This window comes from Aotus nancymaae, unplaced genomic scaffold (genome assembly GCF_030222135.1).
Source record: "Aotus nancymaae isolate 86718 unplaced genomic scaffold, 86718_ANA_hifiasm-v0.15.2.pri h1tg000011l, whole genome shotgun sequence".
Classification (NCBI taxonomy): Eukaryota; Metazoa; Chordata; class Mammalia; order Primates; family Aotidae; genus Aotus; species Aotus nancymaae.
In genome coordinates, this window is record NW_026988422.1 from 45,602,052 (window position 1) to 45,622,197 (window position 20,146).

The 20,146-nt window shown below is 38.3% G+C and overlaps 1 protein-coding gene across 3 annotated transcripts in view; it reads left to right on the forward strand.

The window, feature by feature from the left end:
- Positions 1 to 3,348, forward strand: part of SNAPC1 (small nuclear RNA activating complex polypeptide 1) — a 44,922-nt gene extending 41,574 nt beyond the window's left edge. For all 3 annotated transcript variants that reach the window (XM_012439649.3, XM_012439650.3, XM_012439648.2), the window contains 2 exons: positions 645 to 743; positions 2,716 to 3,348. In XM_012439649.3, coding sequence (XP_012295072.1) covers positions 645 to 743; positions 2,716 to 2,750 — 134 coding nt within the window. In that variant the 3' untranslated portion in view covers positions 2,751 to 3,348. The remainder of the gene's footprint in view (positions 1 to 644; positions 744 to 2,715) is intronic.
- The last annotated feature ends 16,798 nt before the right edge of the window (positions 3,349 to 20,146 follow it).

The window sequence follows — 20,146 nt, forward strand, 5'->3', positions numbered from 1 at the left end:
CAAAGAAAAACACAGCCTAAAAAATAGTGTTTATGGGGTTGCTTTTGGGACATGGAAGTTGTGTGCTAAATGGTACTTGATATGACAATGATATCTGATAAATTTCATTGGGATATTTCTTCAGGTAACAGAAGGTTGATATAGAGAACCTCTAGTAGTGTTTTTGAAAATGGAAAGTCAATGGCAGATTAGGACGAGAGAAATATATCTCGTAGAGCATATGTGGTAAGAAAAGAAAGTATGTCCGCATCCAAAAACAAGGCTATTAAGCTCAAAATTACATTTGTAATTAATTTAGTAAAGTTGAAGTAACATATGTGATTATTCTTTGATGTCTGCAGATATAACCCCTGTGGTGTGTGATAAAGATTAAATATAGTGTTTGTGTTTGGCTAATTTTGTTTATTCCCTTTTTCTGTTTTCTCTAGTGGAAAAACTAGAGACTATTTTCAAAGTATAAATACAAATATATTAGTACTCAAAAAAAGATAAGTATTCTAGAATGCATATTTCTGTTTACCATTACAATTTCAGTTTCTACATGTCTAATTTTTATGCTGTAATAATGACATTTTTTGTAAAATGTTTTCTCAAAGATTAATATTTTTTGCTTTTATATAATATCATTTTCTAAATATTTGCAGGTAACATGCAGAATATACACAAGGAAGATAAACCTTTAAGTCTGAGTATGCCTGTAATTACAGAAGAGGAAGAAGAGAATGAAAGTTTGGGTGGAACAGGTACAGATGAAATTTTGTCAAACTAGCGAAGTAAACTTACACTCATAGTGCATCAAGGTTTAGAACCCTTGAGGAACATGTCAGTTTGCTGTGTGTTCTTGTGATACTTTCATTTTTGGCCCATTGGAGAATTTCAGTATTAGTTATATCATTAGCGACATCTCAAAGTCAAGGATAATACAATTAATGAATGGTATGGATACTGATTAGGTATCCTATCAGTTTCATCTTTGTAAAGATGTCTCTCTCAGACCTCTGACCTGCTTTCATCTGGACAGTGTTTCAGTACTTCTAATCCTGACTGCTGTTCTTTTTTCATTTTTTTTTTTTTTTAAATGAGACAGGCTCTTGCTGAGTTGCCCAGGGTAGAGTGCTATGGTTCAATCACAGTGACTTACTATATATGGCTTCGACCTCCCCAGCTCAGGCTATCCTCCCCTTCTGCCTCAGCCTCTTGAGTAGCTGGGACTACAGTCACATGACACTATGCCTGGCTAATTTTTGTATTTTTTTTTTTTTTTTGAGATGGAGTTTTGCTCTTGTTACCCGGGCTGGAGTGCAATGGTGTGATCTCGGCTCACCGCAACCTCTGCCTCCTGGATTCAGGCAATTCTCCTGCCTCAGCTGCCTGAGTAGCTGGGATTACAGGCATGCGCCACCATGCCCAGCTAATTTTTTTTTGTATTTTTAGTAGAAACGGGGTTTCACCATGTTGACCAGGATGGTCTTGATCTCTTGACCTCGTGATCCACCTGCCTCGGCCTCCCAAAGTGCTGGGATTACAGGCGTGAACCACTGCGCCCGGCCCTAATTTTTGTATTTTTTATAGAGACAGAGACTCACTGTGTTGCCTAGGCTGGTTTTAAACTCCTGGGCACAAGCAATCCACTTGCCTCGGCCTTCCAAAGTGCTGGGATTATGGGCATGAGCCACCATGCCTGGCTTAGGAATTTGTCTTCATCTTCATTTGTTTTTTTCCTTGTCTTTTCTATTTTTCTTTTTCTGCCATTCTCCTTTTGTTTTTCACTGGTGGGGACTATTTCTTTCTTTGAGATGCAGTCTCACTCTGTTGCCCAGGCTGGAGTGCAATGGCGCGATCTTGGCTCACCGCAACCAGCACCTCCTGGGTTCTAGTGATTCTCCTGCCTCAGCCTCCCGAGTAGCTGGGATTACAGGCACCTGTCATCATGCCTGGCTCATTTTTGTATTTTTGTAGAGATGGGGTTCACCATGTTGGCCAGGCTGGTCTTGAACTCCTGACCTCAAGTGATCTGCCTGCCTCTGCTTCCCAAAGGACTGGGATTACAGGCGTGAGCCACCACACACAGCCGGAATATTTCTTTTTGCCACATCTTTGATAATTTTCATGTTTTTGTGTTTTCTATTACTTTCTTTTCTTTTAATGATCAGTAACCTTTAGGTTTGTGCTGTTTTTAGATGGACAATTATTCAAGTGTTGTTTTTGGCATCTCCTGTGGTAACGAGAATGATGTATGGTACTAGTGTTTTGGGTTATGTTTCTAGGTTTAATTGACATGAAATTGGAATCTTAAATCATTTTCTCCCTCTTAGTACTGGCCTAAGTATCTTTGACATCTAGCACACTGGATTTATACTAATTATAGGGAGGGCGTACCCATATCAAACAACTTTACGATAACTTATTATTAATTAGGATTTAGAATGACTAAGGGCCACTATCTCAGTAGATTGATATTGCAATAAGATTGAGATCTTACTATCTCAATGAAGATAGTATGTTTTAAACTGCTATATCATTTTGAAGAAAAAATTCTTGAATATGTCAGGTTTAAGATTTTTTTTGTTGTGTCTTTGCTGTGAGGGCATTCTTACTGTGTTGTACCAATTAGACATCTATGTAGTTTAAATGTATATTATCAATTAGGTATTATCATTTAAGTGGCAGTTATTTTTTTTAGATCTGACTGACTTTTAAACTTTATGTCTTTAGAGTTCACTGCATCCAAGAGAAGGAGAAAACGCTGAACAAAGAGCCTGGCGTAGTTTTTAATTTTGAGCTTTCTGACAGAAGAAAAGATTGATATTTTGTGTATTGAACAGGAAGACTGCCAGTATTAAAAATAATCCTTCTGGGAAACTATAGGTTATTTCTTGGAAATTGCAATACACAGTTCTAGAATAAAAGAGCAAAAAATTAGAATAAGAATTCTTTAATTTTAACATTTTTTAATAATATGCATAAATGAAGATAAAACTTGTATTTAGTATGTAGTAGAAAAAATTCTGTTATTTGAAGATTGTTACTGTTTCCTATAACGTTTTGTGATACTATGCTGTCCTAATACAGTCTGGTAATACTATTCTATTAAAATATTTTCATTGAAATATTAATGTTTATTACATGCAAATCACTGATTATTTTGTATCTACAGTCTGATAATGGATTTTTATTATGTATATTACACTATTTTGTATGTTGTTAAGTATAACAAAGTTTTTGCCTTGTTTTATTTTTTAATACATAAAACTCATTCTCATAACGTGATTGATAACTTAGGAAGTTCACAACTTACTTTCTACTTCTGCAATTGATTAAATATTCTTTAGTGCTTTTTTAAAGCTCCCTTTGGTCTAATGTGTATATATATATGTTTATGTTAGTGTATGTGTAGATATGTGTATGAATGTGTGTCTATATATATGACTAGTCAATAAATTGTAAGTACTTGAATACTAATACTTAAATTAGTATTATATACTAATATATAATATATAATAATACTAATTTAAGTATTAATTTAAGTACTTAGTACTTAAATGCTAATTATTTCCAATAAAACCTTTAAGAAGAATAATGTAAATTTCAGAATGTGTCTGTGGTACAGAATAGTTGATATTCACAGAAAAAATATAGCTTCATGAATATGTTTCTCTGTTTGTTAATTTTTCATTCTAGACAGAAAGAAAGAGGAAGAGAAAGAGGGGGGGAGAACGGGAATCTTGCTCTATTGCCCAGGCTAGAATGCAGTCTAAAAATGGATATTAAAAACCTCTTTTATGCCAATAATTGTGCTTAACAATGGAGACAGAAAGGAATAAGGGAGGAAAATAACCCAAACAAACAAACAATATTTTATTTAAACCTGTGAAATGCTATGCAATTGCTGAGAAGTGATTTACTTCCAATTATGTGGTCACTTTTAGAATAGGTGTGATGTGATACTAAGAAGAATGTATGTTTTGTGGATTTGGGGTGGAGAGTTCTGTAAATGTTTATTAAGTTTACTTGTTCCAGGTCTGAGTTCAAGTCCTGGATATCCTTGTTAATTTTCTGTCTCGTTGATCTTTCTAATATTGACAATATGATGTTAAAGTCTCCCACTATTATTGTGTGGGAGGCTAAGTCTCTTTATAAGTCATTAAGAACTTGCCTTATGTATCTGGGTGCTCATGTATTGGGTGCGTGTATATTTAGGATCATTAGTTCTTCTTGTTGCATTGATCCTTTTACCATTATATAATGTCCTTCTTTGTCTCTTTTGGTCTTTGTTGCTTTAAAGTCTGTTTTATCAGAGACGAGAATTGCAACTCCTGCTTTTTTTTGCTCTCCATTTGGTTGGTAAATCTTCCTCCATCCCTTTGTTTTGAGTCATTGTGTATCCTTGCATGTGAGATGGGTCTGGATGTAGCATACCGATGGGTTTTGGCTTTTTATCCAATTTGTCTGTGTCTTTTGATTGGGGCGTTTAGTCCATTTAAATTTAGGATTAATATTGATATATGTGAGTTTAATACTGCCATTTAATGCTAGCTGGCTGTTTTGCCCATTAATTGATGTAGATTCTTCATTATGGTGATGCTTTTTACCTTTTAGTATATTTTTGGAATGGCTGCTACTGGTTGTTCCTTTCTATGTGTAGTGCTTCTTTCAGAAGCTCTTGTAAAGCAGGCCTGGTGGTGATGAAATCTCTGAGTACTTGCTTGTTCACAAAAAATTTTATTTTTCCTTCACTTATGAAGCTTAGCTTGGCTGGATATAAAATTCTGGGTTGAAAATTCTTTTCTTTAAGGATGTTGAATATTGGCCCCCACTCTTTTCTGGCTTGTAGGGTTTCTGCTGAGAGATCTGCTGTGAGTCTGATAGGCTTCTCTTTGTGGGTAACCTGACCTTTCCCTCTGGCTGCCCTTAGTATTTTCTCCTTCATTTCAACCCTGGTGAATCTAACGATTATGTGCCTTGGGGTTGCTCTTCTTGAGGAATATCTTTGTGGTGTTCTCTGTATTACCTGGAGTTGAGTGTTGTCCTGTCTTGCTAGGTTGGAAAAGTTTTCCTGGATAATATCCTGAAGAATATTTTCCAGCTTGGATTCATTCTCTTAGTCACATTCAGGTACACCTATCAAACGTAGATTAGGTCTTTTCACATAGTCCCATATTTCTTGGAGACTTTGCTTATTCCTTTTTACCCTTTTTTCTCTAATCTTGTCTTCTCGTTTTATTTCATTGAGTTGGTCTTTGACCTCTGACATTCCAGACATTTTTATTAGAGACTGCTTGAGCCATGTTATTTGAATTGCTGCCAATAGCAGACCATCTCCATATTATGTTGTTGGCTCAACTGTTGTTGTTTTTTTTTTCTTAATAGAAATGGGGTATCGCTGTGTTGCTCAGGCTGGTCTTGAACTCCTGGGCTCAAGCTGTTCTCCTCCCTCAGCCCCCAAAGTGCTGGGATTATAGGTGTGAGCCACTGCACCCAGTATTAACCTGTTTTACAGTTGATTATACTTCATGCTGTTTTCTAGCATGGTATTATTAAGGGATTTAACATTTTGGTTGAAGATCAAATTCACGATATCTGTATACATAATCTTTAAAATTCAGAATAGTTATGCTGACCCAAATGAAACTTTCATTTATTAGAATTCATGCTGTCACAATTGTTTCCTTTGACTTCAGATGTTTTTGGTCATAGATGGGGCACTTTTCATTATGTGGACATTGGGTGGAACATCTTGGATGTAAACATTGTGGGGTTGGGGTATAGATCCATTATTGGCCCCACTTGATGTGCCCAGCTGTTTGCTAGAACTTGTCTGATCATTCAAGTTTATAGACATGGTACAGCTAACACACTGAGTTGCCCTCTTGTCTTTCCATAAATGTACTTATAAAATATATGCTGTCATTTCACTTGTACCTCAAGATGGTTAGTGTCCTGCCCCCATTCACAAAGTTAGTAAGTCATGCTTCTGAGTCATAAACACAGGGCTCAGGCTTATAATTTCAGTGTCTTTTTTTAAAAGCCAACACAAGTGGAAATCCAGAAAGATACTTTTAACTATAAGCAGTAAAACTCCACTTCAAAATGGCTTAAACAGTAAGGAAAGTTTATTAAAATCAGGTGAGTTCCAACAAAGGGTGGCCCTGGCTTACATAGTACATCAGTTCCATGATAGCTTCAAATACCTAGGTTTCGTTTTTTTTCTTTTTCCTTTTTTTTTTTTTTTTTGAGACAGTTTTGCTCTGTCACCCAGCCTGGAGAGCAGTGACATGATCATGATTCACTGCAGCCTCAACCTCCTGAGATCAAACTGTCTGGCCTCTTGAGTAGCTGAGTCTACAGGTATGTGACCACATACTTGGCTTTTTTTTTTTTTTTGAGACAGAGTCTTGCTCTGCCCAGGCTGGAGTGCAGTGGCACCATCTCAGCTCACTGCAACCTCTGCCTCCCGGTTCAAGCAATTCTCCTGCCTCAGCCTCCTGAGTAGCTGGGATTACAGGCGTGCGCCACCACACCCAACTAATTTTTATATTTTTAGTAGAGATGGGGATTTACAATGTTGGCCAGAATGGTTTTGAACTTTTGACCTCAGGTGGTCCACCCACCTCGACCACCTAAAGTGCTGGGATTACAGGTGTAAGCCACCACACCTGGCCAGCTAATTTTTTTATTTTTTGTAGAGACAAGGTCTTACTATGTTGCCCAGGCTAGTGTTGAACTTGCAATCCTCCCACCTTATTTTCCCAAAGTGCCGGGATTATAGGTGTAAGACTGTGCCCAGCCTAGGTTTGGGTTTTTTTTCTTTACTGTTTTTTGTGGTTTTTTTTTTTGAGACGGAGTCTCCTTGTGTCACCTAGACTGGAGTGCAGTGGTGTGATCTCGGCTCACTGCAACCTCTGCCTCCTGGGTTTAAGCAGTTCTCTGCCTCAGCCTCCCGAGTAGCTGGGATTACAGGCACCCGCCACCATGCCCAGCTAATTTTTTTTTTTTTTGTATTTTTAGTAGAGACTGGGTTTCACCATCTTGGCCACACTGTTCTTGAACTTCTGATCTTGTTATCTACCCACCTTGGCTTCCCAAAGTGAGGTTTGGGTTTTTAAGGAAAGCTTTATATCAGTGTAGGGAATTGTTTGCCAGCTAAGTTTCCAGATGTTATCCAAAGACCAACCTTCCAAGCTGACCTTTATAAAGATAGCGATCTCAGGCCTGCTAAATCACCTCTTTTCTGCACAGCTTCATTGCATTTGTCACTATTTCAAAAAATTGCATTGATCTTTGTGTCTAGATATTGGTTCACTTTTCTATTGTATGAATCTACCTGGTCAAACTATCTATATAAAATTTTAATTATCACCAAATTGAGCTCCAGAAAGACTGCCAGTTTATATTCTGACTAATGGTATTTGTGGATGACTCCTTATCCCCATTTTTAATTTTGTAATTGTCAATTGAATACAGCCTTGACTCTTAGTAGACAATCACAAACTTGTGTTAAGGCCAGGCACAGTGGCTCACCTGTAATCCCAGCACTTTAGGAGGCTGAGGTGGGCGGGTCACTTGAGTTCAGGAGTTTGAGACCAGCCTGGGCAACATAGTAAAATCCCATTTCTACAAAAAAATACAAAGATTAACCAGGCATGGTGTGCGCCTGTAGTTGTGGCTACTCAGGAGACTGAGATGGGAGGATCGTTTGAGCCCAGGAGATGGAGATTGCAGTGGGCTGACATCATGCCACTGCTCTGCAGCCTGGGCAACAGGGCGAGACTATCTAAAAAAAATATTAAGAAAATGAGAGTTGGTATATGATAAATTTGACAGAGTGCAGTGCTTAAGCAATAGTGTTTTTCTTTTTTTGTTTGTTTTTTGTTTTTTGAGACAGGGTTTTACTCTGTCTTCTAGGCTGGTGTGCAGTGGCATGATCCTGGCTCACTGCAACCTCCGCCTCCTGGGTTGAAGCAATTCTCCTGCCTTAGCCTCCCGAGTAGCTGGGATTACAGGCGAGCCACTGTGCCTGGCCTTAACACAAGTTTGTGATTTTTTACTAAGAGTCAAGGCTGTATTCAATTGACAATTACAATTAATCTTTGCCTGCCACCACGCCCAACTAATTTTTTGTATTTTAATAGAGATGGGGTTTCTTCATGTTGGCCAGGCTGGTCTCAATTTCTTGACTTCAAGGGATCTACCCGCCTTCACCTTCCAAAGTGCTGAGATTATAGGAGTAAGCCACCGCACCCGGCCACAATAGTGAGTTTTTCATGAGTATATGTTGAAGATAAGGTATGAATCACTTGATAGACTTGCTTTAAATATAAAATTGAAGCTCATTGAACAGAGTTCAAATAGAAAATATTTGTGTTTAACAGTGAGTTTTCAAAATTAAAGTATGAAGTCCAAATACTAGTTATCTATTAAGCTGTTTATATTGCCAACTTAATTTTTTTTTTCATGAATTTCTTTTCAGGTTTAAATATGTGGGAATAAAATTATTTTTAACAATTTGAATTAACAAACTACTGAGTTACTCCTTCAGCAGAAAGCTCTTTTTCTTTTGCATAGCAAAGTTATCTCACAAAGTTTAGTCTAAGGACCATCCATATTAGGATCCTGGGACCTCTCCGCCACCTCCTGCTCCAGTGAATTAGACTTTCTGGGGCAGCAGAAGACGGGGGAGCCTGCTTAGCCTCACTTTAATTAGCTCCCCAGGTAATCCTTTTTTTTAAATTGCATTTTAAGTTTTGGGGTACATGTGAAGAACGTGCAAGATTGTTGCATAGGTGCATACGTGGCAGTGTGATTTGCTGCCTTCCTCCCCATCACCTATATCTGGCATTTCTCCCCATGCTATCTCTCCCCAACTCCCCACCCCGCACTGTCCCTCCCCTATTTCCCCCCGACAGACCCCAGTGTGTGATGCTGCCCCTCCCTGTGTCCATGTGTTCTCATTGTTCAACACCTGCCTATGAGTGAGAACATGCAGTGTTTGATCTTCTGTTCTTGTGTCAGTTTGCTGAGACTGATGGTTTCCAGGTTCATCCATGTCCCTACAAAGGACACAAACTCATGATTTTTGATGGCTGCATAGTATTCCATGGTGTACATGTGACACATTTGGGCATTTGGGTTGGTTCCAGGTCTTTGCTATTGTAAACAGTGCTGCAATGAACATTCGTGTGCATGTGTCCTTATAGTAGAATGATTTATAATCCTTTGGATATATACCCAGTAATGGGATTGCTGGGTCAAATGGAATTTCTATTTCTAGGTCCTTGAGGAATCACCATACTGTCTTCCACAATGGTTGAACTAATTTACACTCCCACCAACAGTGTAAAATTGTTCCTATTTCTCCACATCCTCTCCAGCATCTGTTGTCTCCAGATTTTTTAATGATCGCCATTCTAACTGGTGTGAGATGTATCTCAATGTAGTTTTGATTTGCGTTTTTCTAATGACCAGTGATGGTGAGCATTTTTTCGTATGTTTGTTGGCCTCATGTATGTCTTCTTTTGTAAAGTGTCTGTTCATATCCTTTGCCCACTTTTGAATGGGCTTGTTTGTTTTTTCCTTGTAAATCTGTTTTAGTTCTTTGTAGGTTCTGGGTATCAACCCTTTGTCAGATGGGTAGATTGCAACAATTTTTTCCCATTCTGTTGGTTGCCGATTCACTCTAATGACTGTTTCTTTTGCTGTGCAGAAGCTGTGGAGTTTAATTAGGTCCCATTTGTCTATTTTGGCTTTTGTTGCCAGTGCTTTTGGTGTTTTGGTCATGCCAACTTAATTGTAATGACTGTGCCAAGTGATCAAAGCATGATTTCAGTATTAAGTATTTACTAAATTAATATTTTGTGGGAGAAGAGGGGTTGTGGCAGTATATATAAGCAAAAGCTGTGTTTTAAAATCACACCACTTCCAGAAATCCCAATATATGAAAGTGTTGTTCAAAGTAGCTAATTAGAATTATAGTAGTATTAATGTTATATTCCAAGTCTACTTTTTATTCCATGAATAAAAAGTGGAGTCATAAAGAAATTGCAGCTTGTATGGATGCTTAATTAGGGGAATATTTTTTACTTTGAAAGTAGAGTATCCTAATTTCTTCAGAAGAAAGCTACCCTGGGAAAAGTTCTCTATGAGAAATCGTAGTGTTGTCTTTTTTTTCCTTCTGTAGTACTATTATGGGTTTTATCTTATAAGCACATCTAAGATCCCATCTGGGTTTATAACCCCTTTGTCTTAATAACTCAAAGTTTTCCTAACTGTGAGTAGATATATTCAATGAGGGGAAACATTCCCAGTTTCTTTAATACCCAATTAAAGTGTTTGTTCCCTAAGATAGACACAGTCGTACCATTTGCAAGCAAAAGGAGAGACAATGAACAAATTTGTAAGCAGAGGCTTTTTCTTATAGAGGGATTTTTCAAAATACTGGTTTATTAGGGAACTACGTTAAAAACTTTTAAGTGCTACAAAACTATTTCACTGACTTGTTAAAAAATAATAAGAACTGCAGAGTGCTTTGGAAATGCAAAAATACAAATGCTAAACTTCAGAATAATTACAGCTAGAAAGTAAGCTTTTGAAAAGTACTTAGACGCTAAGGAAACCAAAGTAATTATGTGGTGACTTTTGAAGCGATTTTGTAAAGTCATAATAATTGAAAACTTACGTGTTTACACAGATGTTCAGATTGTTATGAGACCAAGCTCTCATGGCTTAACAACTGAAGGAGACCCAGGTTTCTTTTTTTCAACTTGAATTAGCCAAAATACATATTCTATTTCCAATAACCTATTTTGGTTATGACAAAAAGATTTATGCATGTATAGAGAGATAAAATATCTTTTATTAAGGTATCTTTAAACATGAGCTTTATGGGGAAGAAATTACTTTCATTTTGATGTAAAGATCCCAGGAAAATAAGCATAATTACTAATCTTCCTAACTTACCCTTGATTCTTGAATTCTAGTTTGAAGGATGCTTGCTTTTTAAATGCCATTGAGTGAACTCTGTGGGTGCTTAAATATTCACATTTTCATTTATCTTTTGAACAACTATAGAGTAATTTTCATTTCACATTCTTCTTATTCCCTCTATTAAAGTAAATGTCAAAGCCTAGACTTCAGGTTGTATAATACCTTTTAATGTGGTATTTTTTATGCCTGACTTACTTATTTTAATGTGCTGTATATTGCAGGTCTGAATTTTTATTTTTATGATGAATTTGGGCTGCCTCCTTTAAGTTACAAGGAACAAAGGCACATTCACATTATCTTAGATGCTAGAGGCTTATTTTAATACTGATCAGAGGCACAGCTTCTTGGAGAGCTGGAAAAAATTGCTCTTTTTCATGTAGTGAACACCAGCAGCTTAGACAGCTGGGTTGTGTCCTTGCTTTTGAAGTGGATGTCCATTGCTCTGTAGTTACAATGTGCATCTTGTTATTCATGTGCTGTCTAACTTCTCTGCCCACTTTCCCCTCTGCTACTTCTCCTGTTCTCTATAGTCCCTCAAAGAGTATCTGATTGATTCTATTAGCTATAATCCAAAATAGAGCTTCCTGCTGGACAGAGATCATTCTGGCTACTGAACTCCCCTTTTTTTAAATTTTTTTTTTTTATTTTTAAAATGGAGTTTTGCTCTATCGCCCAGGCTGGAGTGAAGTGGAGCAATCTTGGCCCACTGCAACCTCCACCCCACAGGTTCAAGTGATTCTTCTGCCTCAGACTCCCCAGTAGCTGGGATTACAGGCATGTGTCACCATGCCAGTCTAATTTTTGTATTTTTAATAGAGATGGGTTTCACCATGTTGACCAAGCTGGTCCCGAACTCGTGATCTCAGGTGATCTACCCACCTCGGCCTCCCAAAGTGTTAGGATTACAGGTGTGAGCCACCACATCAGGCCCCTTTTTAAATGTTTTTGAGCTGGAGACTTGCTCTGTTGCCCTGGCTGTGACTGGAGTGTAGTGGTGCAATCTCAGCTCACTGCAACCTTCACCTCCTGGGTTCAAGAGATTCTCGTGCCTCAGCCTCCCAAGTAGCTGGGATTATAGGTGCTTACCACCACACCTGGCTAATTTTTGTATTTTTAGTAGAGATGGGGTTTTACCAGGTTGGCCAGGCTGGTCTTGAACTCCTGACCTCAAGTGATCTGCCTGCCTCAGCCTCCCAAAGTGCTGGGATTACAAGCATGAGCCACCTTGCCAGCCCTGGCCTCCCTGATGTCCAACTGAAAGGATGGTGGCCCTTAATGAGGGCATAGATCCCTGATGCAATCAATTGTGGACAGTGTAGAAGGGTTGTACATCTCAGGACAGGGCAAATTATGGGGAAGGACCCAACTCTGTCATCTTTCTTCAGAAGGGGTTGTGAGTAGGGCAAGCCTGTAAAAGTTCATAGATTTGTTAGTCTAATCATGGATTTGATGGAAATGATAATGATGCTATACATTATCATCAATATTGCAACTTCATAATGTAAACAAAAAATGGCAAAAAATGTTCACTTGGCCAGGTACAGTGGCTCATGCCTGTAATCCCAGCAACTTGGGAGGCTGAGGCAGGTGGATCACCTGAGGTCTGGAGTTCAAGACCAGTCTGACCAACATGGTAAAATCCTATATGTACTAAAACCACAAAAATTAGCCGGGCATGGTGGTGCATGCCTGTAGTCCCAGCTACTCGGGAGGCTGAGACGGGAGAATCACTTGAATCCAGAAGGTGGAGGCTGCAGTGAGCCAAGATTGTGCCACTGCACTCCAGCCTGGGACAGAGTGAGACTTAATCTCAAAAAAAAAGAAAAATGTTCACTTGACAGCAGCATTGCACAGTAGAAGAGTATTAGACTGCGTGCGTTTGCTCTGAGATTACAATCTGCATATGAGACTTACTGAAATCTACCTATAAGTTAGGGATGAATATACTCCATTTTGTCCTCTTCCATCCTTTGTAATATTGTCATCATATTTTACTGCTATGATATAAACCCCATTATACAGTTATATTCTTGCTTTAAATAAAGAAAAAAAAATAGGAGGAAAAGGTCTTACATTTACCCACATAGGAACTTTACCCACTTCTCTTCATTCCTTCATGCAAACCTATGCTTTCACCTGGGATAACTGTCCCTCAGCCTGGAGACATTCTTTTAATTTATTGAAGCTTAGTTCCATGGGAGATGAATTCTATCGGATATTGTTTTTCTGAGTCTTTATTTCACCAATTTTGAGGGATATTTTTGCTGGATTTTGAATTCTAGGTAGACATCTCTTTCAGCACGTTAAGGATTGTTGCATGTCTTCAGCCTTCATTGTTTCTGATGAGAAGTTTTCATTCTTACACATTTTTTGGTGTATAATGTGCCCTTTTTCTCTGACCACTTTTAAGGTGGTTTTTTTTTTTTTTGACTTCATTTTCGGCTGTTTGTATGATGTGCGTAGTGCAGCTAATTTTTCTAGTATATCATATATGTTTTTCTGCACTGGTCTCGCTTCTTTTTCTAGGACTCCAATTACATGTCTGTTAACTGCTTAATACTGTCCCATATGTTATTGTGGCTTCCTACCATGTCCCCAGTAATTTTTCTCTTTGTGCTTCAGATTGAATGATTTGACTTATCTTTAAGTTCATGAATCCTTTCTTCTTTTGTATTCAATCTGCTGTTAATCCCATTCAATAACTTTAATTTTAGATGTAGTATTTTTCAGTTCTAATGTTTCTTGGTTCTTCTTCATGGTTTTCATATCTCCACTGAAATGTCCCATTTCTTCACCAATTATAACCATTTTTCATTTTTTCTATAGGTTTATACTGTAGTATTGTATAGATATTATAAATTTATACTATAGATGTTAGAGGTTTAGCAAATTTAGCTACCTTGAAGTCTTTGCTAGTTTCAACATAGGGGACATCAGTATATCTGTTTCCCCCAAAGAGTGTATCTGTTTCTATTGACTGATTTGTTTTTCTATTTATTTATTTATTTGTTTGTTTATTTATTTATTTGAGATGGAGTCTCGCTTTGTCACCAGGTTGGAGTGCAATGGCGTGATCTCGGCTCACTGCAACCTCCGTCTCCTGGGTTCAAGTGATTCTTCTGCCTCAGCCTCCCGAGTAGCTGGGACTACAGGCACCCACCACCACATTCAGCTAATTTTTGTATTTTTAGTAGAGATGGGGTTTCACCATGTTGGCCAGGATGGTCTCGATCTCCTGACCTCATGATCTGCCTGCCTCGGCCTCCCAAAGTGTTGGGATTACAGGCATGAGCCACTGCCCCCAGCCTGTTTTTCTATTAATGGTGGTTTACATTTTCCTGTTTCTTTCCCTGTCTACTAATATTTTATTGTATAATAATACATGTTAGGGACTCTGGATTCTATCACCTTCCTCTAAAGAGTGTTGGGTTTTGTTCTATAAGGCAGTTAAATTACTGACAGAACATCATGTACTTATAGGGGCTTGATGGTAGGCTTTGTTAGGGTGGATCTATTCAGCTTGGTCTTTTAGTTTTAGGGCAAATCCCTTAGTCCTGGAAGTGGTCCTTATATCTAAGGTGTGTCCTGTTTGAAGTTTAATGGAAAGTGTGAAGTGTTTGCCACAATCACTCTATTCTTGCAGGGCTTGAACTTGGAACTGAGGAGACCTTTGGGTGGTCAGCTGCTGAAATACCTGCTTGGGACTTTCAGATTTCTAGCTATTTGCCCTAGAATCATGAGGATTTTTGCCTTGCTTGCAGCCAAAGATCTGAGGGAATTTTAAACACACATTTTGGAGTTTTTCTCTATGATTTCTCCTTTCAGGGATTTCCCATCTTGACTTCTAACCACTCTAACACTCCAAATTGCTAACGTTCTGACTCCTCAGATAGGTAAGACTATGACATTCTGCCTGAGTCCTACCTGCCCAGTTCCATAAACAGGGGCGTGCACTCAGGTAAACTTGTATAAACATACATATCTCCTTTCCAGCATGGAATCCCTTACAGTTGCTATCACAGAAAGTAATCCTCCTATTTACGCTGAAGTTACTGAACCATGTTCCCTGGATTTGTGCAGGGTATCTCCTAATGTACCAAGATTCCACTTAGATTGGGAGTATGACTTAACTCATTTAAGTCAGCCAAATGCTATTTGATCATAATTTAGTGTCTTATTAACCTAATGACTTGAAATAAATTGATGCATTTCTGAAAATATGGTAAAAATCCCTGATTTTTCGAGGAGGCTGATCTTCCTCAAATGCTAAGCACTACAGAATCAAATTATGTCATTAATTTGCTTTTGGTTGCAAGCTACAGAGCTTGATCAGGCTAATTACAGATTATGCTATGAGGAAAATAGTTTTGTATGCACTAGTCTTTTTTTCTTCCAAGCATTTTAATGTGAGGTTTTAAAAAATCTTATTTAAGGCAAAAAAGAAAACTTTCATATAATTACATTACCTACAGACTAATTTTTAAATACGTTAACACCATACAATTAAATGGGCTATGTTAGCTTCAGTTGACAACATTTATTTATTTATGTATTTATTTATTTATTTGCAATGAGGCCTAACAGTATCGACCAGGTTGGTCTTGAACTCCTGGGCTCAAGAAATCCTCTTGCTTCACCCTCCCAAATAGCTGGGCCTACAGCTTCCTGTCATTCTGCCAAGCTAGTTAATCACTTTTAGAGAAGGCAACACCCATAAGATTTGTTGAAACTGAACTTCTTATGGTGTGTCTGATTTTAAATGAAATGAATTTTGCTAAAGTCTCACAAATGGTTAACTCTTCTGCCTTTATTACATGTTTTAAATAGTTGACTTATCTCTTAGTTTCTTGCAGCATAATTGGTATATTGCTCCTTTTGCTAACTTTATGTGTCATTTTATTATAGGTGGTTAACTGAATGTATTCTTTCTGTAAATTTTAACAAGTCGCTCATGAAATTTTCCCAGCAGAAACTTTTTGTCTTGCATTTAAAAATGAAATACCCTGTCCTTTATTTAGAGAGCATATGTTTGGAAAATCATCCTGTTTATTTGTAAATGAAGATGAACCAACCAGTCACAAGATACAATTTGTCTTGTTACCACTTTTTTTAAAATCCCTTATATTTATAAATATAATTCATTCACAGAACTACAGTTGATAGAATTAGGACCAAATATCTCTATCTATCTATCTATCTATCTATCCAACTATCTATCTATCTATCTCTATTTATTTGAGACAGAGTCTTGCTCTGTTGCCCAGGCTGGAGTGCAGTGGTGTGATCTTGGCTCACTGCAACCTCCGCTTCCTGGGTTCGAGTGATTCTTCTGCCTCAGCCTCCTGAGTAGCTGGGACTACAGGTGCACATCACCATGCCCAGCTAATTTTTTTGTATTTTTAGTAGAGACAGGGTTTCACTATATTGGCCAGGCTGGTCTCAAACTCCTGACTCGTGATCTGCCTGCCTCGGCCTCCCAAAGTGCTGGGATTACAGGTGTGAGCCACTGTGCCTGGCCTAAATTGCTTTATAATGTTTCTGGATCTCCATAATTGAAACTTAATTTCCTCAGAGAAGAAAATGAAAAATCTAGAATGACTCCTCAGAGTTGGCAAGTCAGAATCACTTTGTTCTTTGGTGGATTTAAACACTTTTCCTGATATCAAGTTTTCATAAAATGAGGAGACTATCTCTAGCAGTTTTTACAGGCTGGATGACTACAGGAAGTGAAACCAGGCAGGTGTAGCCTTCTAGGAAGGCCTCGTTTGGCCTGCAACTTGTGGTGCCAAGAGGAGCTAATAGCTCCTCTGGTCAATAGCTCCATCCATTTAGTTTTTAATTTCTACTTTTTATTTTTTCTGTAACTGAGAGTTTTATTTATATCTGTCTATTTTTTATATTCTCTCATTCTTTGATCAGCTTTTCAATTTCATCTTTAATTTCATTAAATATTTCAAGTGTAATTAATTTACATCCTGTATATTAATTTCAGTATCTGCAATTCAACCAGTCAGTCTATTATTTGTTGTTTTGGCGATTCTCACTTGTGGTGATTTGTATCCTTGTATTTGGTGATCTTTATTTGGAGCTCACATTTTCTAATACTGACTCCTGCAGACTTAATTTGGGATGCTCTCCTTTAGAGAGGATTTATGTTTGCTTCTTCGGTGAGCCAATAATACTATTGTTCTGGTACCTCTAAAGTCCTTTGAGTCCTTGGAATCTCAGGTTAAGCTCCAAGTTGGATCTTTTGATTTCAGGAGTTATTAGGTCAACTCCACTTCACTGATTTCTACTCCACTTGCTTAATATCTTGCTGCCTCTTGCTCTGGTTTCAGCTAATTGGTTTGTTTTTCTCCTTGGAGATTCAACTACATTCTGGTGAGCACAGGAATGTATTAACATTTTTTTGTAGTAGTATATTCAGGAGGAATGAGAAGGCCCTTTGAGAATATCTATCTGTCATACTACCCAAAGTGGGAATTCCTAGTGGGTATTAATTTATCAGAAGAAGAAACAAAGGCACAAAGATGGTATGTAGTACGCTCAAGATCATGGAGCTGGTGAGTGGTGAGGCCGTTATTGGAAGCCGCGTGGTCTGGCTCCAGAGCCTACACTTTTAACTACTACACACAAGTCTGAATCTCAGTGGATATTGCATAAGTACTGCAAATAATACATTCGTGCAGAGCCCTCATGAATGGGATTAGTGGCCTTACAAAAGAGGCCCCAGAGAGACCCCTCACCATGTGAGGTGACAGGGAGAAATGGACCTTCACTGAATCTGCCAGCTACTTGATCTTGGACTTCCCAGCCTCCAGAACTGGGAGAAATAAATTGCTATTGTTTACCAGCACCCAGTTTATGGTATTTTATTATAGCAGCCCAAACAGACTAAGACAGTTAGTAAACGAGGACTTAATTGTAGAGAATTGTGACCAGTTCACTCTCTTCGTGGAGGATAAAAAGAAGGATAAGAAGACTTTCAAAATGGATATCTTTGATTAGATATGAGTAACAGTCATTCATATAGAAAGTTTTTTAACACTAAATTTGTTTCCTACTGGCTGAATTCTTAGCATTTGGTGGCTTTTGATTGTAGATAGAGAAGATTGAAGCAGAAACTCTCAGGTGTGAAATTCCAGGTCTCCAGGCAGTTTTATTATTTTGTGACCAGCTGCTGCTGCCTGAGCTAGAGGTTCTCCCACTTTAGGCTGTGTTAGAAACATCTGGTGAGCTAACATGCAGATTATAGTGTCCTATTGCTGGCTTCAGATCCGGTAAGTGTTGGTTGGGGGCTAAAAATCTGCATTTTTAACAATTCTCCAGGTGATTCTGGACCAGGTAGTCTGAGGCTCATATTTGGTAAAAGCTGGCCGAGGCTTGTTTTGGCAAGAAGAGAGATTTATGATGATGCATTCCTGGGTCCCTGTTCTCCCCTCCTCTAAGCATACTTAACCCTAGGGTGAGTGTGTTTTGCTTGAGGAGACTGTTAGTATTATTTCCATAATTGTGTACTTGTGAAATGAAGTGATAATACATTTTTGGGCTATTTTTTGAATGACTACTAAAAAGTCCTTTTTTTTTTTTTTTTTTTTTTTTTTGAGATGAAGTCTTGCTCTATCGTCCAGGGTGGACTGCAGTGGCGTGATCTCAGCTCACTACAACTTCCACCTCCTGGGTTCAAGGGATTCTCCTGCCTCAGCCTCCCAAATAGCTGGGAGTATAGGCATGCACCACAGCACCTGGCTAATTTTTGTATTTTTAGTAGAGATAGGGTTTTATCATGTTGACCAAGCTGTCTCGAACTCCTGACCCTCAAGTGACCCTCCCGCCTCGGGCTCCCAAAGTGCTGGGATTACAGGCATGAGCCACTGTGCCCAGCCTAAAAAGTACTTTTAAAAAATAGGCTTTACTTAGTCATAAGAAAAAAAATCAATAGAGTATTCACACAGACAGCTTTGAACAACAGAGCCATCCATTGACCTATTTGTCTGCCTGGTCTACAGACTCTTACTTTTTTCTGAGACTGGTTATTCCCACACTTAATTCTTCTAAATTTCTCCCTTATAGACTCCTTACCTACTTACCTTGCCTGTACATGTTCAGCATAGGGGCAACCTGTAGTGGGTGACAGGCAACCATAAACCAGTGGCTTTCTGGGTTTAGGTTACTGAATCTCTCTAGTGATTGTTGGAAATTTAAACATCAAACCTAGACCCTACCTTCCACCTTTCAGACCAGAATTCCACCTGATTAGCCCTGTCTTACTTCTGTTCATTCTCTATATGACTTGCAAGAGTTAAATCAGAACTTAATCTTATTTATTATCTAATGGCTACTTTTAAGGTCCTAGAATTTTTATTACCATAATCAATGTCATATTTGAATGTTCTGAAGTACTTGATTTCAGAGGCTTAGGAAATATACATAGATATTATTGCAAAGAGATATAGACACTCAATGAAACTCAAAGATAAGTTCTATAAAAACAATAAAAAATGCCTCTCCTTTGGTGTCAGATAAAATGCTCAGTAGCTTGCAGGCCACATGCATAGCTAAAGTAATTTTTTCATTTTCACCTACTGCAACAAAGAAAAAGCAGTAGCTATTTCAACCAAAAATAGTCTCCACGGTGATGCAGACCCACTCAGCATGTGGCTGCAGCCCTTCACCCTGCCTTGCTCTTATTTCTTGTTTATAGCCAGAGTGTTGATAACGTCAGCAGGATGCGGTCATCAGCCAAGGGTCAGAAAGCCTGTATACAGTAGTGTGTTTAAAAGGTCTTTGTCCTGCCTTATTCTGGAAATGAACTTAAGCAACGTGGATGGTGATATCTGAAATTACTATATGGCAAATAAGTTAGAAGAGCCCTGTAAGAATCATAAATTACCTTAGCTGAAAATTTTTGTTTGTTTTGTTTTGTTTTTTTGAGATGGAGTCTTGTTCTGTCGCCAGGCTGGAGTGCAGTGGTGCGATCTCAGCTCACTGCAACCTCTTACTCCCCAGTTCAAGCGATTTTCCTGCCTCAGCCTCCTGAGTAGCTGGGATTACAGGCACATGCCACCATGCCCAGCTAACTTTTGTATTTTTAGTAGAGACGGTGTTTGACCATGTTGGTCAGGATGGTCTTGATCTTTTGACCTCTTGATCCGCTGCCTCA